The sequence below is a fragment of the Gymnodraco acuticeps genome, unplaced genomic scaffold (genome assembly GCF_902827175.1).
Source record: "Gymnodraco acuticeps unplaced genomic scaffold, fGymAcu1.1, whole genome shotgun sequence".
Taxonomy (NCBI): Eukaryota; Metazoa; Chordata; class Actinopteri; order Perciformes; family Bathydraconidae; genus Gymnodraco; species Gymnodraco acuticeps.
Genome location: NW_022990236.1, coordinates 76,664 through 100,005, shown reverse-complemented (window position 1 = coordinate 100,005; position 23,342 = coordinate 76,664). Strand labels below are relative to the sequence as shown.

Sequence of the window (23,342 nt, the reverse complement as noted above, 5' to 3'; positions counted from 1 at the left end):
CAAACCGGAGGAGCCAGGCATGGGGGGAGGTGGCAGAGACAGTGGGTGAAACTGGTAGGTTTTCGCCTGTTTGGAGAGTTTATATCCAGTGTACTTCGTTTGAATGGACAGCTAGCAAGCATAGACAGTATATTTAGCCAGCATGGATGTAGCATGAATGCTTTGCTTTGTATGTCCGGGGCGGGACATTCATGTGATTGGTTGTTGGTCGCGTTGCTCGCGTTGACTCCCCAAGCTCAAGACACGCCCACCGCCAAGCGGCAACGCACGCCGCCGTGTGTAGGCTCCGTCAGCCTCACTCACTCGCGGAGTCTGTCTATGCGCGCGTGAAAAGTTTCTGACATTTTTGTTGCGGAGCCACTGGACTTTGATTGACAGCTGCCAGGAAGCCCGGAGTTGCCAGGTTTGATAAATGCCTGAACTACCAAGAGCCGAGGAGTGACAGCTGCAAGATCAGTTGGACGAGATTAAATGGTAAAGTTGTCCATAAAAAACTATTATATTCGTAAAGTGTACAGCTAATATATATATTAATTAATTTGATATAAAACAATATATTTTTGAGTGGAAAACTGCTAGCTACTGTCTGCTGTATGCACCTCCCTTACGAAATGAACTATACATGAATTATAGTATTACTATAGTATACTATAAGAGTTGTATAGTGTCCTTTAGTAAGTTTGTAGTGTTCTGTAGTATTTTTCACCAGCTATTGTATTACAATAGTTTTTTCTGTAGTGCCATTTTATTAGCTATAATAGCCCTATAATATTTCAATAGTAACACTATGTATCTAGATCTTTGTAGTATTCCTATATTTTAAATAGTACTACTATAGTATACTATATAGTGTTTCTGTAGTTGTTTTTTGAACACACTATAGAACACTCCTATAGTAATAGTATAATGAATGCATATTATTACTATAGTGTTTGTAAAAGTATTGCACTCAGAATTAATGTGTCATTTTTTTATATCAAATTAATTTATATATATATTAGTTGTACACTTTACGAATATAATAGTTTTTTATGGACAACTTTACCATTCAATCTCGTCCACCTGATCTTGCCGCTGTCACTCCTCGGCTCTTGGTAGTTCATGCATTTATCAAACCTGGCAACTCCTGGCAGCTGTCAATCAAAGTCCAGTGGCTCCGTCCCAAAGTGCCAGAAACTTTTCATGCGCGCGTAGACAGACTCCGCGAGTGAAGCTGACACTCCCGCGAGCGAGCAAGAGGGCTCTCTCTCCTCGCGGGGGTTTAATCTGCACGCGAGGGTCATTTTAGGCGCGTGTAAAATCACATTTTCCGCTCGTGAGTAGCTTGTTTTATGCGCTAGAATATTGACCCAAATCTGACTCCATAGTATTGCCTGCCTAACTGTTGCCTGGACCACTGGTCTGCCCTCACGGCTGTGTCTGTCTGCACAGTCGGCTTGCCTGCCCTACTGTGCTTCACTGCCACACTACTGCCTGGCGGGTGTTGCTCTTGGCCTACATTGTCTGTCTTGGTATCACTGTGCCTTTGCTCTTCATTACAGGGCCATATTTTAAACATTGTTATCGTGGACTGTTCAATTAATCTCTGTTCATGATTACTTATTTCATTGAGTTAAGTTTGTTTTGTTTATTTAATTCAAGATTAATTCAAGACTGTTAGGTTGATTTTCGTTTCTTTGGTTTAGTTTTCGACCCTGTTGCTTTAAATTTGTTTTGTTTATTTCAGTTACTTGAAATCAGTATTTTGTAGTATTCTTGACTTTTTATTGTCTTATACTTATCTTATGTGTTGGTCGGTGTATTCATTTGTGTTTACTGTTTATCCCAGTAATTGTTTATTGTTTGCCCTTCTTAGTTGCTGAGAGCCAAAGGTGTGGTGCTGGTGTCCCCGGTGGTGGCTTCCCCCTTTGTGTGTCGTGCTGTGCTCCCCCCGATTTGTGTTCCTTCGTGTGAGTGTGTAGTGATCACGGGTGCCTTAATTTACTTTGTTGGGATCCCTCTCACCCCTCATCACCTCCATCCACTGGTAAGCCTCAGCATCCCTGAATTAAGAGTTCCCCTCTTCATTTCCAGTGTGTATAATTATCTTATGGTGTTTTTAATGATATTTTAATGCCAGAAATAAAACATTTGATAAATTGGAACCACGTCTCCTACCCCTCAGTATCACGAACCTGAGTGCCTTGTTGGTACTTGGAATAATTATTTCCTTGGGTGCCATTCCCAAGGTGGCGTTGTCTGGCTTTTAGTTGAATAGGATTTCCAACAAACACCCCCACGTGCCGCCACACTAGCAACCACCTTGGTAACAATGAAAACGTTTTATAGACACAATTTCCTGAAGTAATCTTCGTAATAACTAGCAAGCTTAAGATTGTGTACATCTACTGCACACATACTCTGAAATAACAACTCACATTTCTCGCATCAAATGACATCAAAACGCATTTTAATGGCCAAACTAACCTTAAAATAGGCATTTTCCACCGAGAATAAAACGAAGTTCGGCCATGTTTTTTTTTCTGAAGGGAGAAATTTGAAGCTCACGTGACATAGACGCCAGCCATTGGAATGAATGGTGAAAAAAGACGTAGGGATCTTACAATTTCAGAGGCGTTTTTGTAGAAATACTACGTCCCAAGTTGTGGACCAACGTAGTTATTACACGTTTTTTTGTGAGACTGGGTTGGAAGTTCAACACTGTATCTATAGCAGGGGATCCATCACAATGAAGGATTGAAGAGTATGTGCATCAATAGCATGTTGCTAAGAAGTGTCTAAATGAGATGACTAATGGCGCTTTTCCACTGCAGGGCCTCGCTCGGCTTAGTACGGTATGGCTAGGCCTCGTTAGGCCTTGTTAGGCCAGGCTCACTTTATGCTGCGTTTCCATTACAGTTTAGGAACTGGGGCAGTATCTATAGTAACGCAGTGTGGGCAGAACACACAACCAACATCAGCCGTTAGCCCTCAGAGCTCACAGCTCCTCATATCTGTTCAGAAACTAGACAAAAGTTAAACAAGTACAAACCACAGACTGTCTGTCATGGAGAATACAGTCGCTGCTTTATTTATGTCTGTATAGGCCGTTCTTGTGAACGGTCGGAGCATATACTGCGTTAGCTTAGCCCAGGGGTTCCCAACCTTTTTTCCCAAGAGCCCCCCCAAATGACTCCTGTTGGAAGTTGCGCCCCCCCCCCCCCCCACACACACACACACACACACAAAAAGTTTAAAAGTCTCAAAAGCTACAACTACCGTCATAAACTGGATGAATGTGAAGTATTTTGTTAAAGGAGGATGAAAGCATAGTTAAGGAGCACTATTGGAGTGACTTTGATGGTTATTGGACTCAGGATTAATTCATTTGGATTCCCGCTGTATGAAGAAATGAAAGGACGGCGGAAGTGGAAACAATTCACAAAGGGATTAAACTGTTTAAAACACATGCTCAAAGTAAGCCGGATTTTGCCGATGTGTTTATGTGGATTCAAAAGTCGTAAATAATCTACAAAATGGAGGAGACCGATCTGATCGGAGCAACTGTGACAAATAATCCAACTGAAACCGGCATGGACAATGACTATGTTTTAAAAATGCGCTTATCCAGAAAAGCCTGGTTTGGACACTTTACGGGCAGAAGAAACATTTCTATTAAAGAAATAATTATACATTTATGTCTTTTTATGCCTTTAATAGATAAATAAATCTCTCCACTCCCTAGCCCCTCCATACATCTCTGATCTCCTTCAGCCCTACACCCCCTCTCGTCACCTGTGGTCCTCCGACAAAGGGCTGCTCTCCATCCAGCGCTCCAAGCTGAAAACATTTGGCAACAGAGCCTTCAGTGTCGCAGCCCCCACCCTCTAGAATCCTCTACCCTCTGCAATCAGGAATGCAGACTCTCTGGACACCTTCAAAAAACACCTCAAACACCATCTGTTCACTCAGGCCTTTGGCCTCAACTAATATGCGGTATCCAGCAAACTGTTCCTGTTTTGTTTTCTTCAGCCTATGTATCTGTATGATTGTTATTACTTTTGTTGTTGTTGTTGTTACTTCCCATTGTAAAGCGTCCTTGGGTTTCGTGAAAAGCGCTATAGAAATTGAAATTATTATTATTAATAGCTACTAACTTGAATTTGTATTCAAGTTAGTAGGTTGGGAACCAGCCAATCTCTATTCAGAAAACACGCATTTAAAAAAGTTTTTCGTCTGTCTGCAGACTTGTCAAAGCATTAATTCATGTTTTTTTACAAACCGGTATCAGTATGTTGTTACTTCGGCATCATTTTGAAACGTGTATTACAATTAAATCACGGTAAAATATGTTCATTTTGTTTAGCATACTCAGCCCGGTTGTTGGCCCGGAAAGAACCTCGATTTTGGAGAGCCAGAAAACTGAAAAAGTACCCGCTAACCGGAACCACGCCAAGTGAAAACGCAACCAAAAACGGGCCAGGCGTGGCACCCTTAAACCGCGCTCCGCGCTGTAGTAGATGTGCGCAATAAATGTCATCACTCCCAACATTAGCCGCCTTTAGCTTAGCGGTGGTGACGTGAAGTCATGTGACCGTGCTGTAGTTCCTTTATAGCCCAACATTAGCCACCTTTAGCTTAGCGGTGGTGACGTGAAGTCATGTGACCGTGCTGTAGTTCCTTTATAGCCCAACATTAGCCTCCTTTAGCTTAGCGGTGGTGACGTGAAGTCATGTGACCGTGCTGTAGTTCCTTTATAGCCCAAGGTTGCGGTCGAATAGTCCAACAATCAGCTCCTAAGTTCTAACCCTATCTCCTATTCCTTGACCTCTGAGTGAAACGTCACGGGGTTAAGGGATAGTGGATAGGAGAATTCAAAAGGACTTAGGAGAAGAGACTGCGGTACTTTAGAGAATCCGAATGCACTTTCACTATCCGACGTGTTTATGATGCGCCAGCGGACGTCATGAATGTGCGTCTGCTGCTGTGGGGAAACTATGGAAACTACAGATCTCTATACAGCGGACTACAACATGGATGTTCAATAAGAACGAGGGACTACTGTAAACTCATCGAGAGACTCTGCACCGTGCTCTGATGCTGTTGCTTTGCTTTATGAACGTGGACAACAGAGAAACATATTCTTCATGACCAAAGTTAGAATTGAAATAAAAAAGGAAAGTGAAACTGATGCTCGTCACCCTCTCCCTCCGGTCCACATTAATACAAATGATCCCAATACGTATGATTGATGAAAATATCTTAAAATCAATACAGATGTATTTATTATAAACGTTAGTCCTTAACATCTATCACTGTGTATATCACCATTCAAACATCTTTTAAAAGTTGAACAAACCCCAAAGACTTTATTTGATCATTTCAGTAAAAACTAACGTTCATATTTCTCTTTTTGATTATAATACTGATGAATGTTCAAAACAAAGCACTTTGGCAACTTACCACATACATTTTAAAATGCGTAATAAGCACCATAACTTTCATGATATCATTTCTCGGTCATAATCGGTTGTTTCCGTGAACGGCCGACTGTTGTGTGACGGTAAATGCTGCGGCTGCAATGCATTGTGGGGCAGCATTTTCTCCTCTCCTCTCATAAAGGAAGGTCCAGTGGTTTGCCTGACAAAAATGTGAAAGGACGCAATGGATTCTGGCAAATTAAAGTATTGTATCAGTGTTTCCCCATTGTCTTGGTAGACAACGGAGCCCCGCGCCCCCCCTGAAATTCAAGGTGTTTTTTTTCCTTTCTTTTTTTCTATATATAAAATATATATATATATAACTGAAGTAATCTATCGACGGTCATTTTTCACATTGAAAATGTGGACTTTTATTATCCAATTCATGTGCATGTTTCAGTGTCTGACTTGTTTATTTTCTGTAGATTTGACTCGGACAACGACTGACCCCCCCCCCCCCCCCGGCCAGGCAGCACCCCCCAAAGCAGTAAACCTAGGGGAAACACTGATTGTATGTAATAAAGTGAACAACTACTTGAAAAAATATCAAGATAATACCAAAGGAAGGCCAATACGGGTAGCTGCTCTCAGGAGGGAGTCCAGGAGAAAAGAGAGAAGGAAAGTGGCCTTCGCTCAGAATCTGTGATACCTTCAAGGACAAGGGGGGAAATGTACAGGTAACAAAACAGAGGACAGGACTTCAACTGTCAAAACTAGCAGGGGCTTTCACACACTCCACGAGGTTTTGCCTCAGCTCGAGTTGAGCTCTTCGTAAAGAAGCGGGTCCAGCTCACGGAGAGCATTGATCAGAACCCTGCTGGCTGCAGCTCCTTTATTTCGCACCACGTCCACCACCTCTCGTGCTCCGTCATTTCGGGATTTGGTTTTGGCTGACTCCATTTCAGATTCATTGATCACTTCAGACTGAAAGAGTTTATCCAGAAGGTCCTTCAGGACGGATAGAGACACTCTTTGAATGAACTCTGTCCGAACTGAGAGCAGCCACTCCTTTGCTGGGACTCTGCTCTCTGCTAAGACTCTGCTCTCTGCTGGGACTCTGCTCTCTGCTGGGACATTTATCTGGGACAATTCCTTCCTTGGATCTGGAAGACAAACAGGGAAAATACTTTTGTTAACCAACAATCACATTAAACAGATCTCTTAACAATTAAAGTATAACTCAGCATTCCCAGAGGTGGATTTCTGTTCACCTAAAGTTATAATATGTAGCATTTCCTCATAATGTATAAAAACTCCTACACCTGTATTATTTATATTGTGTTGAGTTGTGTACGTACATTATCCCAAATGGTTCAGAGAGATGTGTCATTTTAATCAAGGTAACAGTACGTTCATCACGGTCTCCTGTAATGGCGGTGTATCCACTTAACCACGAGAAGCTGAAGACTACAACTCCCATGATGCCCCGCTGTTTCACCACCACACTAGTTTTTACTATAGTTTTAGAATATAACAGGTTGTGTGTTTAATGTTGTAATGATACGCTGCCATGGAGTCTTAATAGAGAAGGCTATGAGATAGAGCTTTAGCGTTATCAGTCTATCACTGGGTCTGAGCTCAGGTGGAGTCTTTACCTTCCAGTGACACGCGATAATTCCAGACTTCATTTCCACCTTGGTTCTGGACCTTCAAGAACACTCTCTCTGTGCTCGTCATCAGGGACACTTGAAATGTCGGATGGTAGTTTGGTCCAAACATGGATTTAAAAGTTTTACTCTGAAAACCAGAAACAGAAGTGAAATGTTTATCTGTTTCTTTCCTGATTGTGGATCCAAATGCAGATACATGTGTGTTAATGATCATTGTGTTTCTTTAAAGGAGCATCAGTGACTCACCTCAGGCTGAATGAAGAAGCCCTCAGGTTCACAGTGCACACTGTAACTGTGATCAATGTCCAGCTCACAGTCGGAGGAGATTGGGATGTTCACAGCCCGTTTGTGTTTTTTAACAACCTTCAGTAACAGGACAATTTGATCAATTTAAAACAACATATGTTGACAGACCTGCACTACAGAGAGATAATAATTACAATAAATTAAGAATAACACCATGAGGACATATGTGAGTAGATTAATTAAAGTGTATAGGTTAGATATTTTTGGATGAAATTTCAAATCTCCAACACATGTTTTTATATATTTATTAGGGTTGTTTACGGAGCCCCTAAAGCAGGGGTGGGGAACCTCCGGCCTCCAGGCCGTATACGGACCGCGAGACCATTTGGTACGGCCCTCGAGGTAATTTATAAACACACGCAAAATAGAAAACAATTCAAGAAATCTAGACAGCAAAATAATCAAACAAGCTAGTGCCTGTTTTTCCTGGCCAAGGTCAGGGTCCTTGAACACAACACGAGCCTAACGTGTCATCACGTGGTATATGTCTCGTCTGACTGTGGCCGTTTCTCAATCGCAAGGATACTAGCTTCCAAGCCAATATTTCAAGGATGCTACGTCATCGAGTGCCGCCGAAGGACTGTTCCAATGTCCAGCATACTTGGAATTCCACCGAGGCCGCGTCCTTGGTTTGGGGGTAATTTCGAGGCTGCACATGGGTAGACTTTGCGTCCTTAAAATCCCCACAATGCTTTGCGCACGGACCAATTTCCCCAAATCTGTGGCGTAAAATGTAAGGCGGGGCCTCTCATATGACGCACACCTGCACACTTGCTAGCCTGTTCCACTCTTCGTTTTCCGAATGCCAGGAAGGATTCTTGCCTAGCTGCTGAAGCAAGTGACTCGGAAGCAGAGGTTGCATTAACCGAATATTTTCCACCTATGACGGATTTTTTTTAACAATGACGGAAAAATCTGAAAACAGTCCGTCATTTTGACAGATTAGAACAAACTCAGAACAGCACCAAAGCTTCCCCGCAGCGAGGCTCCGGTGTTATGCATGCCCGCCAAAAAGGAAATTATATAGTTTCCAAACCTAACTTTGCCGTACAAATAATTGATATGTCTTTGAGTTTTTACTTTACGCTGTGGCACGCTCCAGCGAGGTGCAGTGAGCATGCATAATACGGCATAACACCGGCGCTAATAGTTCACCACCCCCGCCCTAAAGGGTCATGAAAAAAAATAAAGAATGTATCTCATGCAAGAAAGTTACCGGTTCGCCAAGTAGGAGAGATGTGCCTTTTACGCACCACCTTCACTGTGTTTACCTTCATTAGAACAGCTGAATAGAGATCGACGCTGCTAAGTTTTAACCACACACACCTCTACACACACACACACACACACACACACCTCTACACACATCGAACTGCCCGATTATTACGCCATATTATTGAAAGTGTCGTTTGTTCCGGTGCACTCCGATAGGACTGAGCACTACATCGAGATTAAGATTAAACAAACTTCTTCACTTGGGAACACACACATATACCTATGGAGTTGGCCAGATGTGTGTAAATTAATGTTCATGGTCATTTGAAAACAAAGGCCGGTGTCGGGCACATACGAACACACACGCACAGAGCAAAGCTGAGCAGAGCACACACACACACACCATGTGCCTTAGTGACCGGACATCTCCTTCATAAAACGAGTAATAGGGGGAACTAGAGAATGCAATTCCTGAAGAAATTGCTAGTTGGAATGCTTTATGCTGAAAAGCTGACACTGAATTGGTATGCTGAAATGTAATGTGTAAGAAGAAAGTGAAGAATTTAGATAGAAATGATACATGAACACTGGGGGCTTGAATGTGTGATGAGAGAAGAAAATAAAGTGAAAAGGCTTGGAAAAGCAGCAGAATATTTGAATTGCAAACTTTTGAACTAACTTGGTTGCAAATGTTCTGTCGCCATGCCAACGGCATTTGATGACATCCCATAATACGCTTAGATGCGTTGATGGCTGCATCGTTACCAAACCTGTGAAGTTTTGGGCCGTTTGGAGAATTTTCACTGAAGTTATGAGAAAACCGTGTTACATGGCGACGAGCATTGTGTTGCCATGGCAACAGCATTTGAAGTAATCTCAAAACTGTCCCGTAGATGTCTTCACGGCTGGACTGTTAGCACACATGTGAAGTTTGAGCACTTTTTGAACATTTTCATAGGAGTTATAGGGACATCGTCTTTTATGGCGAGGGATGGAAATGGCATATGGTGAGATCTCAGATTTGGCGTAAAGCTGTTGAGGCATGGACCGGTGATATACAAGTGAAGATTGGGGGACGATTGGACCGTGTCCATTGGACTTACATCGACATCGTGTTTTATGGCGAGTGGTCTGTCGCCATGGCAACGGCATTTGATGACACCCCATAATACGCTTAGATGCGTTGATGGCTGCATCGTTACCAAACCTGTGAAGTTTTGGGCGGTTTGGAGCATTTTCACTGAAGTTATGAGAAAACCATGTTTCATGGCGAGCATTGTGTTGCCATGGCAACGGCATTTGAAGAAATCTCAAAACTGTCCCGTAGATGTCTTCACGGCTGGACTGAAGTTTGAGCACTTTTTTAACATTTTCATAGGAGTTAATGTATAGCGACATCGTCTTTTATGGCGAGGGATGCGTTTCCATAGAAACGGCATATGATGACACCCCATATTTGACGTAGAGCTGTTGAGGGCAGGGCCGTTAACCTTTATCTGAAGTCTGCTGCTCTGAGCATGTCATTGGAGCGATGACATCATCGTGTTCCATTACACAGGTGTTTCTATTTGAGCTAACGAGGTGTCCAGAGATCAAAGGTTTTCATTGCTCTGAATGAGAGATAAACCTGTTACATGTGAACATTTTGTTAAAGAACCGTAACAGATATCGGTGAAATTTCAAAGCGTGAAGTATCTCAAGGAAGTTGAGTATCTGAAGTGTGCTTTTTGTGTACTTTCGGGTCAATAATGTGGCCTTTTTGGCAGATTAACTAAAGGTGTGCGGCTGCTGATGTGAGGAGATATCAGCCTGAAATTACAATGGGGTTTAATGGAGGAATGTTGAACGTTTTTGTCACTTCATGCCCTCAAGAGGCACTTTGTTTAATTATTATTGCTTAATTATTCGTCATTTTTCAAGCTACGAGATAATTTCCTACGTTTGTCATGAAAAATGTTGTCTCAGGAATGTAGGGTTTTGCACAGCAGCCACCGCTCATCGGTTCAGTAAGACAATGCGGTCCATACGCTTGGTTATGGTGATTTTCAGTTAATGATTTGAAGGTCACCTATTGAGCAAAATCCACTTTTTCATCTCTCTTCTACATCAACATGTGTCCCCTCGTCTTCATGTCTCTTCCACATCAGCATGTGTCCCCTCTTCTTCATCTCTCTTCTACATCAACATGTGTCCCCTCTTCTTCATGTCTCTTCTACATCAACATGTGTCCCCTCTTCTTCATGTCTCTTCTACATCAACATGTGTCCCCTCTTCTTCATGTCTCTTCTACATCAACATGTGTCCCCTCTTCTTCATGTCTCCTCTACATCAACATGAAGTACAACCGCGTGACTCAGTCATCTTTCACCTAAAAAAGCATTTAAATACCGCATTTAAAATCTGATGAACTCAGTGTACATCTGGACCGGGTGACGACATTTCCTATTGACGCAGCAACCACTGTAAGTTATATTCTTGTTTAATTAGACTTCTCTGTTTCATTTATTCTACTCTGTATAATTGTTCTGTAGTTATTGTAGCTAAAACGGCTAAATCGCTTTTGAGAGATTTTAAATCTCAGATCTGCTCAGGCGAAACCTGCTACACAGGTCTCAGCTCTCAAGCCTGCATTATAATATAGGCAGGGCCAGTCTATTGTCGCCCATCAGCTGTAGATAGTTAACTAATTAGAGGGGCACGCCCCTACAGCTGTGAGAACTCAGCAATCAGGCGTCCATTTTAGGTAGCTCTTTCCTGGAGCGTCAGCTTAAGCGTCAGACAGCCGAAGACTGACAAAGACATTGGAGTCCTACGGGAGTAAGACTGACAAAGACATTGGAGTCCTACGGGAGTCACGAGGGAGGCAAAGAGGAGGCAAATCCTACTCTGATTGAGCTGGTGTCTTATTTCTCTTTTCTTTAGTTTTCTAGCCCCTCATGCTATAATCATGTGTATTTTCTCCATTCCTGTTCATGTGTCTTCTCGCAATTATCACTGGCCCCGTGTATCTCCTAATCGATATAACCGGCCTGCTCTCGTCTATCCCACATGCTCCACTGAGATCCAACATCTAGTTTCAGGTGGCCTGTGGAACTGCCAGTCAGCTGTTCCTAAGGCTGACTTCATCTCTGGCTACGCCTCCCTGCAATCTCTGGATTTCCTTGCTCTCACTGAGACCTGGATTACTCCATCCAACACATCCACCCCAGCAGCTCTCTCCACTGCATATTCCTTCTCCCATACACCCAGACCAACTGGCAGAGGAGGTGGCACTGGTCTCCTGCTCTCTCCCAAATGGAGCTTTTCCCTCTTCAAGCTACCTAACTTCACTCCTTCCACCTTTGAATTCCATGCCGTCACAGTAACCCATCCTATACAGTTAACCATTGTTGTTCTCTACCGTCCACCAGGCGCCTTGGGGGACTTCTTGGAGGAATTAGATAATCTCCTCTCACACATCCCTGAAACTGGCCCTCCCGCTGTACTTCTCGGAGACTTCAACCTCCAGACGGGGAAGATAGACGAACTAACATCTCTGTTAACTGCCTTTGCTTTCTCACTGTCTCCGTCCCCAATGACTCATAAAGCTGGCAATGTACTTGATCTCATATTCTCAAGGAACTGCGCTACTTCTAACCTCTCTGTAAACCCGCTCCACACATCCGATCACTTCTTCATTTCATTCTCTCTATCCCTTTCCAAACATAACAAACTAATCTCTTCTCATCCTGCACTTGTCCGCCGTAACCTTCGTTCCCTCTCCCCCTCTACCTTTGCCTCGTCGGTGCTCTCAGCCCTCCCTTCCTCTGACTCGTTTCCAACTCCTGCCTCCAAACTCTGCTGCAGAAACTCTCCTCTCTACTCTCTCATACTGTCTGGACTCGCTCTGTCCTCTCACATCTCGGCAGGCTCGTCAGTCTCCTCCTGCTCCCTGGCTAAATGATGCACTGCGTGCTAATACAACCGTCCTTAGGGCAGCAGAGCGGAAACGGTGGAAATCCAAACACTGTGACGACCTCCTAACCTATCAGGCTCTCCTCTCCTCTTTCTCTGCTTCGATCTCTCAGGCAAAAAGCACTTTCTTTCAAGATAAGATCCAATCTTCCTATTCCAATCCGTAAAAACTATTTTCCATCTTCTCCACCCTCTTGGACCCTCCAAAAGCTCCTCCCCCCTCCTCACTTCTGTCAAGCGACTTTGTTACCCACTTTGAAAAAAAGGTTGATGATATTCGCTCTTCTTTTTCTGACTCCCCTTTACTCACCGCTGGGTCACCAGACCCTCCTTTCACCCACACACTGACCTCCTTCTCCCCTCTCTCTCCAAGTGAGGTTCTTACCCTCATTACCTCTGCCCGCCCTACCACCTGTCCTCTGGACCCTATCCCTTCAAACCTCCTTCAGACTATCGCTCCTGATATTCTACCGTTTCTCACCCATTTCATCAACACTTCTCTAACTTCTGGTCACTTTCCAAACAGTCTCAAGGAGGCAAGAGTAAACCCTCTCCTAAAGAAACCCACTCTCAACCCGTCTGATGTTATAAACTACAGGCCTGTCTCTCTCCTCCCGTTCCTGTCTAAATCACTTGAACGCGCTGTCTTTAAACAACTCTCCTGTTATCTCAATCAGAACAACCTTCTGGATCCGCACCAGTCTGGTTTCAAGGCAGGTCACTCAACAGAAACTGCTCTCATTGCTGTCACTGAGGAACTGCACACTGCTAAAGCAGCCTCCCTCTCCTCTGTCTTCTGGACCTGTCTGCTGCATTCGACACGGTGAACCATCAGATCCTCCTTCACACTCTCCAAGAACTTGGAGTTTCAGGCTCTGCACTTTCCCTCCTCACCTCATATCTGAAAGACCGTACCTACAGGGTTACTTGGAGAGGGTCTGAGTCCGACCCTTGTCAATTAACTACAGGGGTCCCTCAGGGCTCTGTTCTTGGTCCCCTCCTCTTCTCCCTGTACACAAACTCGCTCGGATCAGTCATTAGCCCGCATGGTTTTTCATACCACTGCTACGCTGACGACACCCAATTAATTCTGTCCTTTCCCCGCTCAGAGACCCAGGTCGTCGCACGCATCTCTGCTTGTCTAGCTGACATCTCTCAGTGGATGTCTGCTCATCACCTCAAGCTCAACCTTGACAAGACTGAGCTGCTCTTCCTCCCGGGAAAAGATTGTCCCACTCTTGACCTAACAATCAACATCGGCACCTCAGTTGTTTCCCCGACTCAGACTGCAAGGAATCTGGGTGTGACCCTAGATAACAAACTGTCCTTCACTGCAAACATCGCTGCTACAACCCGTTGCTGCAGATACACGCTTTACAACATCAGGAAGATACGTCCCCAGCTGACACAGAAAGCGACGCAGGTTCTGGTCCAGGCTCTCGTCATCTCACGCCTAGACTACTGCAACTCCCTCCTGGCTGGTCTACCTGCACGTGCCATCCGACCTCTGCAGCTCATCCAGAATGTAGCGGCTCGTTTGGTCTTCAACCTTCCTAAATTCTCCCACACCACTCTGCTCCTCCGCTCCCTTCCGGTAACTGCTAGAATCCACTTCAAGACACTGGTACTTGCTTACCATGCTGCGAATGGATCTGGCCCTTCGTACATCCAGGACATGGTTAAACCGTACACCCCAGCGCGTGCACTACGCTCTGCATCAGCCAAACGACTCGCTGCACCCTCGCTGCGAGGGGGACCCAAGTTCCCATCGGCAAAAACACGTGGGTTTGCTGTCCTGGCTCCGAGATGGTGGAATGAGCTCCCCATTGACATCAGGACAGCAGATAGCTTACACATCTTCCGGCGCAGACTGAAAACTCATCTCTTTCGACACCACTTCGAGCGATAGAACTATTAACAAAGCACTTATATACTAATAAAGGACTGGCTTATCTAAAGCCAGTTGAGTAGCACTTGAAATGTTTTGGCTCTATGAAACCTGATGTACTTTATGATTCTGTTTTCTTCAAGGTTGTGTCTTCCTGGTCGAATGTACTTATTGTAAGTCGCTTTGGATAAAAGCGTCAGCTAAATGCAATGTAATGTAACATGTGTCCCCTCTTCTTCATGTCTCTTCTACATCAACATGTGTCCCCTCTTCTTCATGTCTCTTCTACATCAACATGTGTCCCCTCTTCTTCATGTCTCTTCTACATCAGCATGTGTCCCCTCTTCTTCATGTCTCTTCTACATCAACATGTGTCCCCTCTTCTTCATGTCTCTTCTACATCAACATGTGTCCCCTCTTCTTCATGTCTCCTCTACATCAACATGTGTCCCCTCTTCTTCATGTCTCTTCTACATCAACATGTGTCCCCTCTTCTTCATGTCTCTTCTACATCAACATGTGTCCCCTCTTCTTCATGTCTCTCCTACATCAACATGTGTCCCCTCTTCTTCATGTCTCTTCTACATCAACATGTGTCCCCTCTTCTTCATGTCTCTTCTACATCAACATGTGTCCCCTCTTCTTCATGTCTCTTCTACATCAACATGTGTCCCCTCTTCTTCATGTCTCTTCTACATCAACATGTGTCCCCTCTTCTTCATGTTTCTTCTACATCAACATGTGTCCCCTCTTCTTCATGTCTCTTCTACATCAACATGTGTCCCCTCTTCTTCATGTCTCTTCTACATCAACATGTGTCCCCTCTTCTTCATGTCTCTTCTACATCAACATGTGTCCCCTCTTCTTCATGTCTCTTCTACATCAACATGTGTCCCCTCTTCTTCATGTCTCTTCTACATCAACATGTGTCCCCTCTTCTTCATGTCTCTTCTACATCAACATGTGTCCCCTCTTCTTCATGTCTCTTCTACATCAACATGTGTCCCCTCTTCTTCATGTCTCTTCTACATCAACATGTGTCCCCTCTTCTTCATGTCTCTTCTACATCAACATGTGTCCCCTCTTCTTCATGTCTCTTCTACATCAACATGTGTCCCCTCTTCTTCATGTCTCTTCTACATCAACATGTGTCCCTCTTCTTCATGTCTCTTCTACATCAACATGTGTCCCCTCTTCTTCATGTCTCTTCTACATCAACATGTGTCCCCTCTTCTTCATGTCTCTTCTACATCAACATGTGTCCCCTCTTCTTCATGTCTCTTCTACATCAACATGTGTCCCCTCTGTGTAAAGAGACTCTGAAAGTTTCAGGAACAAAGATTCTCTCTCTTTTTGATCCATTTCTATAAAAACCTGTCTGAAAATGAGCTGATCAGATTGTGGCCACTTGATGATGTCATAACGATGTTTTGGCTTGTGCAACCATTAGCCAATCAGCAACCAAGGTAACGATTAGGGTTGGACTCTCAAAATACTTCCTCTCAATCTTTCAGTTGTTGAGTGTTTCAACCGTGCCTTTCAGTATTTGCTAACCATCTGATTTACTGTCGATGTTAATTATGTAACCTGCCATTCATACATTCATCATCACATTATTGATATAATACTTATGTTATTCTGTGGTTTATATATTCTTAGCAGTTCATGATTATTTCATTTATAAAGAACCATGGTATGTGTTTTGTGTGTGAAGTAAATCAGCCGATGTTCACAGAGTAAACTCAGATTTTCAGATTATGAGACTAATTGTGTTATCATGTTATCTCTCTCAGTAGGGAGCTTGGGGCCACAACATCTTAACATTTATTTTTACATATTTTAAAGTATGAAGGTAAACTTCGAGTTTGATAACCAAAGTAGAGTGTGGCACATCTGAGTCTTCTCCCAACCAAGAAAGTTTGAAAAGAGGAGCAGTGTCCGGCAGTGGCTCAAACAGCAGGGGCTTGGACTGGGAGCTGTAGGGCCGCTGGTTCAAGTCCCTGAACAGACGTTAAATATGAAGTGTGGACTGCTACTTGGAGAGGTCCCAGTTCACCTCCTGCCCTGCTGTGGTGCCCTTGAGCAAGGCATTGGACACCCCCCCCCCCCCCCACTCCTGTTGCTCCCCAGGCGCTGTGCAATAGCTGCCCACTGCTCCTAGTGCTAGACTAGGATGGGTAAAAAGCAGAGAACACATTTCACTGTGTGCATGTATGTGTGACCATTAAAGAGGGTTGCAATCCTCCAATTATATTATATTCTATTCAGTAGGGAGCTTGGGGCCACAACTTCTCTGTGGAAACAGCTATGGTTTCAATCAGTGTTTAGTCTGATGGTGAGCACTTTACCTCCTCCTCAGGGACGTTGTTGTGCAGCAGAAATACATCCAGTATTTGCTCCTCTCGGCCCGGGGGTCGTAGGAACACCAGAACTTGGCCATTTATCCGCCACTTTAGAAGCCTTTTCAATTTATCGATGATGAGGCCAAACGGAGAGAGGTGAAGCACCTTCACCACCACGTGAGTGCGTGTGACCTCCAGCGGCTCCAAGATGCTCAGGCCTTCATCAGTGATGTGGACGACAGACAACAGGCCGTCCAGGAGCAGCGCTGTGGAGCAAAGAGCTGGTCATCTGTTGCTTTGCTGCTGAAACAGCTTCATCATATTCAATGTCCCACCACGTTAGCTCAGAGCTAATGTTCATCTAATTCACTTTGGAGCCTCACTAGGATGTACCAGTTTATATCCTCCACCTTTTATCCTAATGTGTAATTATTGATCTGCCCCCTGTGATCTTTCTGGATGTGAGCATTTACTGAAATGTTTGCAATCTGCAGCCAGAACAGCTTTACTGAGTCCGGTCTCATGTCTGAGTGATTCTCTAGATGTGTGAAGAGTCTTCTAAAGCTTTCAGGGCGTAGAAAGTCTAACTTATAAATGTTGTTGTCTGTTGTTTTGTTTTGTTCATGGTTCAGCCAGACTGACAATGTGAAGAGCAGAAAGAGCAACAGATGGAAATCAAAGTAAGAAGTATTCAAACTGCTAGCTTAGCATCACAACAGTAACAGAGAGTTAGCGTTGAGTTAGCACTGTTAGCAGCAGAGCATGCTGTGGACTGACCAATCACAGTTTAAAATCTCTTTAATATTACAGAGAGGAGACTGCAGAGGGCGCAAAGAAAATCCAACTCAGTATTTAGAGCTGCATTGCATCGTCTGCTTCAATAATGATCAATGATGTCATGAAACACATCGACTAAATGGACGTTTTATAATTTCATTCTTCTTCTTTTGGGGACAAAACTATTTGAATGTAAAGAACAGATTTGGTGTTTGAATGATCTTATCTTTATTAAACTAGTTTAATAAAGCTGATTCATAACCTTTGAACAGTAGTGGAGAGTATAAGGTGCTACTCATTATATAAGTGTGTTTGTTAACACTAGATGTCTTTACCATCCTCTGTCTCACTGTGTGGCAGGTGGAGCTGGCAGACGGCAGCTTCAACAGAACTCTTCACGTCGAACAGCGGCCCTGCTGCCTGCTTGCCAGCTGATTGGAGGAGGCTCTCCTCCCAAGGGACCGCCCTGTACAGAAGCTCCGCCTCCTGAGCCATGACGAACACCAGGCCAGTCGAAGCACACTGGAACTCACCTGGACCAGGACACCTGAACCTGTAGACACGCAGGGGACAAGTTACTACAACAAGCTTCACTGGCCTGTGTTCTGACTGACAGGTGTTCATCCAGCTGGAGTCTGACCTGCAGGAGGGTTTGTTGAAAGATCTGAAACACCTGATGATTACAGGAACATCACTGAAGATGTGTCCACATGCATCAGGATGTGTGTGTACACACACCTTTATTAAATTAACACAATGTCTAGTCCAGCGAGGATCTAGACTGGTACAAGAAAACAATCCTTCCTACACAGAGGCATTATTTTATTGTCTGTTGGAAAGAGATCGGATGCAATTCCTCAAGGTGAAAGACATGCAATCAAACACAATTAAATTAATATATATTTGTGATGTGTTTAAAATAATGTTTGGTCATGTTATAGGATTACCTGTATGAAGACTCAGTTGTGAGTTCAGGTGAGAAGGATTGAGGAGCCTGGAACAAACAAAGTTATTATTTTAATAGAAATCCAGTTAAGTTCTAGCTTCATGAAACTAAACCAGCACATATTCAGAGCAATTAGAACAATGCAAATGAGTCTGGATCATCTGAGGTCTATGGGCATAGATATGTCTCATAATTATTTGTGTGAACATAAAAATAATGTGTGTAAATATGTGATTTATTATCTCTTTAACATTTACAACTTTCGATCAGGCATTTGTGAATCCATTTTGTATTTGTCGAACAAAAATGCGCTCGTGGATCTCAAATCTCTGCTCGTGGATCTCAAATCTCTGCTCGTGGATCTCAAATCTCTGCTCGTGGATCTCAAATCTCTGCTCGTGGATCTCAAATCTCTGCTCGTGGATCTCAAATCTCTGCTCGTGGATCTCAAATCTCTGCTCGTGGATCGTCTTTTTACACACACGGAATTTTGAGACATATTTTCCGCCGGTCTCGGCTCAAATCTACTCGTGTCACTCGGTGATTTTCGGAAACCACGTGATGGCCCGCTGTTGACGATATTTCCGCATGATTTCAAAGTAAGAGCATGATGGTTTGTTTAATGCTCTGTTTTTGTATTATAATGAACAGCGGAACGTTAGATGCATTCTTTATCACCATCATCATCATCATCATCATCACCATCATCATCATCACCATCATCATCATGTTATAGTGATACAGTTAGTTTGTGTTAGTTTGTTGGTTCAATACAGCATATCGAGCACCTCCGTTGATGTTGTAGGCTACAGGCTATACGCCACTTTGACCTACAGGTGCTCCATAGAGAGCATCCTGACCTTCTACAGGTGCACCATAGAGAGCATCCTGACCTTCTACAGGTGCACCATAGAGAGGATCCTGACCTTCTACAGATGCACCATAGAGAGCATCCTGACCTTCTACAGGTGCTCCATAGAGAGCATCCTGACCTTCTACAGGTGCACCATAGAGAGCATCCTGACCTTCTACAGGTGCACCATAGAGAGGATCCTGACCTTCTACAGATGCACCATAGAGAGCATCCTGACCTTCTACAGGTGCTCCATAGAGAGGATCCTGACCTTCTACAGATGCACCATAGAGAGCATCCTGACCTTCTACAGGTGCTCCATAGAGAGGATCCTGACCTTCTACAGGTGCACCATAGAGAGCATCCTGACCTTCTACAGGTGCTCCATAGAGAGGATCCTGACCTTCTACAGATGCACCATAGAGAGCATCCTGACCTTCTACAGGTGCTCCATAGAGAGCATCCTGACCTTCTACAGGTGCTCCATAGAGAGGATCCTGACCTTCTACAGGTGCTCCATAGAGAGGATCCTGACCTTCTACAGGTGCACCATAGAGAGCATCCTGACCTTCTACAGGTGCACCATAGAGAGGATCCTGACGTTCTACAGGTGCACCATAGAGAGCATCCTGACCTTCTACAGGTGCTCCATAGAGAGCATCCTGACCTTCTACAGGTGCTCCATAGAAAGGATCCTGACCTTCTACAGGTGCACCATAGAGAGCATCCTGACCTTCTACAGGTGCACCATAGAGAGGACCCTGACCTTCTACAGATGCTCCATAGAGAGGATCCTGACCTTCTACAGGTGCTCCATAGAGAGGATCCTGACTGGCTGCATCACGGCCTGGTACAGCAGCTGCACCGCCCTCAATAGTAAGGCTTTACAGAGGTTGGTGAAAACTGCACAGAACATCACCAGGAAGGAGCTGCCATCCATGGAGGACCTTTACTCCCAGCGGCTCAGGAAGAAATCCCTCAGGATTATCAAAGACCCCCAGCCCCCCAGCCACACACTGTTCTGTCTGCTGCCGTCTGGCAGGCGGTTCCGCAGCATCCGGACTAAAACCACCAGACTCTGGGACAGTTTCATCGCACCGGCCATAAGACTATTAAACACCTACACTTTGAAACAACATAAATAACATTCATCTGTTTGCAACTCACATTTATCATATATACCAACATTCCAATTACTGTATCTAGAATATTCTGCACAGTTTCTATCATATTCTGTTTCTATTATATTCTATTTACTTGTATTATTGTATCTGTTTATTGTGTTGCTCTGTTGGAGGAGCCTGTGACCTCAGATTTTCATTGTCACAACTGCACTGTAGCTGCTGCACAAATGACCATAAAACCCTTGAACCCTTGAAACCTTGAACCCTTGAAACCTTAAATGACCAAGCCGACTGTTTGTTTTGTTGTTGTAATGTATCGTATGTCATGATCTGCACAACTGTAATGTGACACTGTCAATTCCAACTGCTCTGTCATTCCTGTCCATTTGTGTTTGACACTCAATAAACAAAGTTCATAATAAAAAGCTTGACGCTATTGAGTCAGTTAATTGAATATTGATGATAGCTGCTTTAGAAAGTGTCTCATCAGCTGCATGTTAGTGGTGTTCTGAAATGCCTCCACGCTCCTCGTCTCAAACACACCCACATTAAATAAACGGTAAATAAATCAATCTGAGCTCAAAGAATTGTCTTGATGCCATCAAACAATTACCAACAACTACAAGCAGTCTCAATCAATTAAAACATGTGATCGCTTTAATCACATTGATAATCTGTGTTTAAACTAAACGTTAGTATTTTAGAACAGACTTGTATTCAGGGATAGTGATTGATATCTTCTCTCGTACCTGCTCACATCGTTAGTAAGCAGCTCAGCAGCTGCAGTGCAAATTGCTCTTCATCCCTGACATCGCTCAGCGGTGATGTAGGCTTGCATTTCTCAATAACAACAATTTGAATACATAAATGGACATGTCTTTATGATGTCAGTCTTTATAGAGCCTTCATTATGAATTGTTTTTAAGTTGAAAGATAAACTCAGACAATAGTCGACAGCAATATCTCCTATTTCTCCGGTAAATAAAAATGTACGAACTTGTTTCTTTTGACTCATTAAGGTTTCTAGATGAATTACGAGCGCTCTATTGTTTAACTGGACATCCCTAACAATTATATTTTAATTCAGTGGTGAAATCAATACACTTCACTCTGTTCAACTGCTCCTCTCTCACCTCTCTGTCTGTCTTCACTTCCTGTTCCACATCGGAGTCACCTGATGGAGAGAAGAGGTGACACAGAAAGATAATAATGAAACTTGAACAAAGAGAAACATTAGCAGCCAAATTGATTGAATAGAGCTGTAACAAAATGGAACTAAAATATATTGTTGTTGTGCTATAAAGAACTTTGAAGATCAAGTTTAATGTACAATGTCTTGATGAATGGAGGACATGGTTTCAGTACTCACAGGTCTTCTGGATCTTGGCTCTGAACGTCTCTCCATTGATCCTGTGGGGATGAACACAATCCAACAGTTTTAGATCCAGTTTAAAATAAGTGTTTGTTCTTTGAGTCAGCTTCAGAGTCCTGATCTCTTGCTTTACATCCCATCATATCTTCTCTGCAAACACTACGACTACCTGCCTCAGCTCTCAGCTGCATTACAGGAAGTAACTGCTCGTTAGTCTAGAAACTAAAAGCATGACAGGAAACAAAACAGAGAACCTTTTCCACTCTTCTGTAAAATCCTATAAGTCTGTTAGAAAGTTTCTTACTAACTAAATGTGGCTTTGCATTTTCAGCTTACAATATATAGTAGTATAGTATTTGTTTATTAGTCCCCGAGGGGAAAATGGGTTGCAGCACATCACAGAGGCATTTAAAAAGTTAATACAATACGTCACTGACAACAACATAGACACAGATCAAAACAAACAGACATAAGAAAACCAGATATCGGCAGACATGACAAGGAGCCGATACGATAGGCCCTCATTTGCGAAATAGGGAGGACAGGGCCAGAGCAGCTGGGTAAACATGAAGCGCTACGTCATCAACGCAATAATTCTACCCTAGACATCTGATTGGCTATAGATGGAAATAATTACAAGTACGAATCGGCTGACCGTCAGGGGAGTCTCAAAAAACCCACACACGAATGCACAGCGACCCGTGCACAGAGAGCGGGTTGTGTTTGCAGGTGCAGAGGATTTAAACGGGAAACAAATATGTGAGGATCAAAAATACACATGTAAAACTTTTTTCTGTATTTGTATTTTATTTACATGAATATGAAACGGAACACATTTGTGTGCATTGAAAAACACAAGTGTGCATGTGTGTATTATGAGACTGTTCTGAGCCCATAAGCGGGAGCCTGCTCGCGCTGCGCTACGCAGCAAACAGCTGTTTGCTTTCACCCAACAACGACAACCGCCTCACGAAACACTATGTTGTAGCGTTAATAAACGAAACAATTTAACTAAATTGCTTGTCAAAAATACCGGTTGCCTGCCGGCCCACATCGTCCGACCGGCCCACTTCAGTACCGGCCCATCGGGATTCGTCCCGAACGTCCCGATGGCCAGTAGGGGTGTTGAAAATAATCGTTTCTACGATGCATTGCGATGCGGACGTGGACGATTCGGTCTCGATGCAGTGACGGAAGATAATCGGTTATAGCGTAGTAACGTTGCTTCCTGATTTTCCGGCCGCGGCTTTACTATAACGTTTATTTTTTCTGTCACTTAATATCAAATCGGTCGGTGACGCAGAGATCAGGGAACAGACGTGACAGCGGCACAGCAACACCAAACACGGAGCAGTCTGCTTTATCCACCAACACAACACCACCAGTCCAGAACCAACAGCAGAAGGACCCGCTCTGAATCACTCCGTGTCGCTGCGGCACAGGGATTTATGTTTTTCAAAAATAATCGCGTTACAATCATGTCAGGTTTTTGGTGG

The 23,342-nt window shown here is 43.7% G+C and overlaps 1 protein-coding gene across 2 annotated transcripts in view; it reads right to left on the bottom strand.

Moving 5' to 3' along the window:
• Positions 1-5,386: 5,386 nt before the first annotated feature.
• Positions 5,387-23,342, bottom strand: part of LOC117548248 (protein NLRC3-like) — a 33,848-nt gene continuing 15,892 nt past the window's right edge. For both annotated transcript variants that reach the window (XM_034219398.1, XM_034219399.1), the window contains 8 exons: positions 21,844-21,884; positions 21,608-21,648; positions 18,499-18,545; positions 17,887-18,104; positions 16,781-17,040; positions 7,316-7,432; positions 7,055-7,196; positions 5,387-6,562 (listed from right to left, as the gene is read on the bottom strand). In XM_034219398.1, coding sequence (XP_034075289.1) covers positions 6,210-6,562; positions 7,055-7,196; positions 7,316-7,432; positions 16,781-17,040; positions 17,887-18,104; positions 18,499-18,545; positions 21,608-21,648; positions 21,844-21,884 — 1,219 coding nt within the window. In that variant the 3' untranslated portion in view covers positions 5,387-6,209. The remainder of the gene's footprint in view (positions 6,563-7,054; positions 7,197-7,315; positions 7,433-16,780; positions 17,041-17,886; positions 18,105-18,498; positions 18,546-21,607; positions 21,649-21,843; positions 21,885-23,342) is intronic.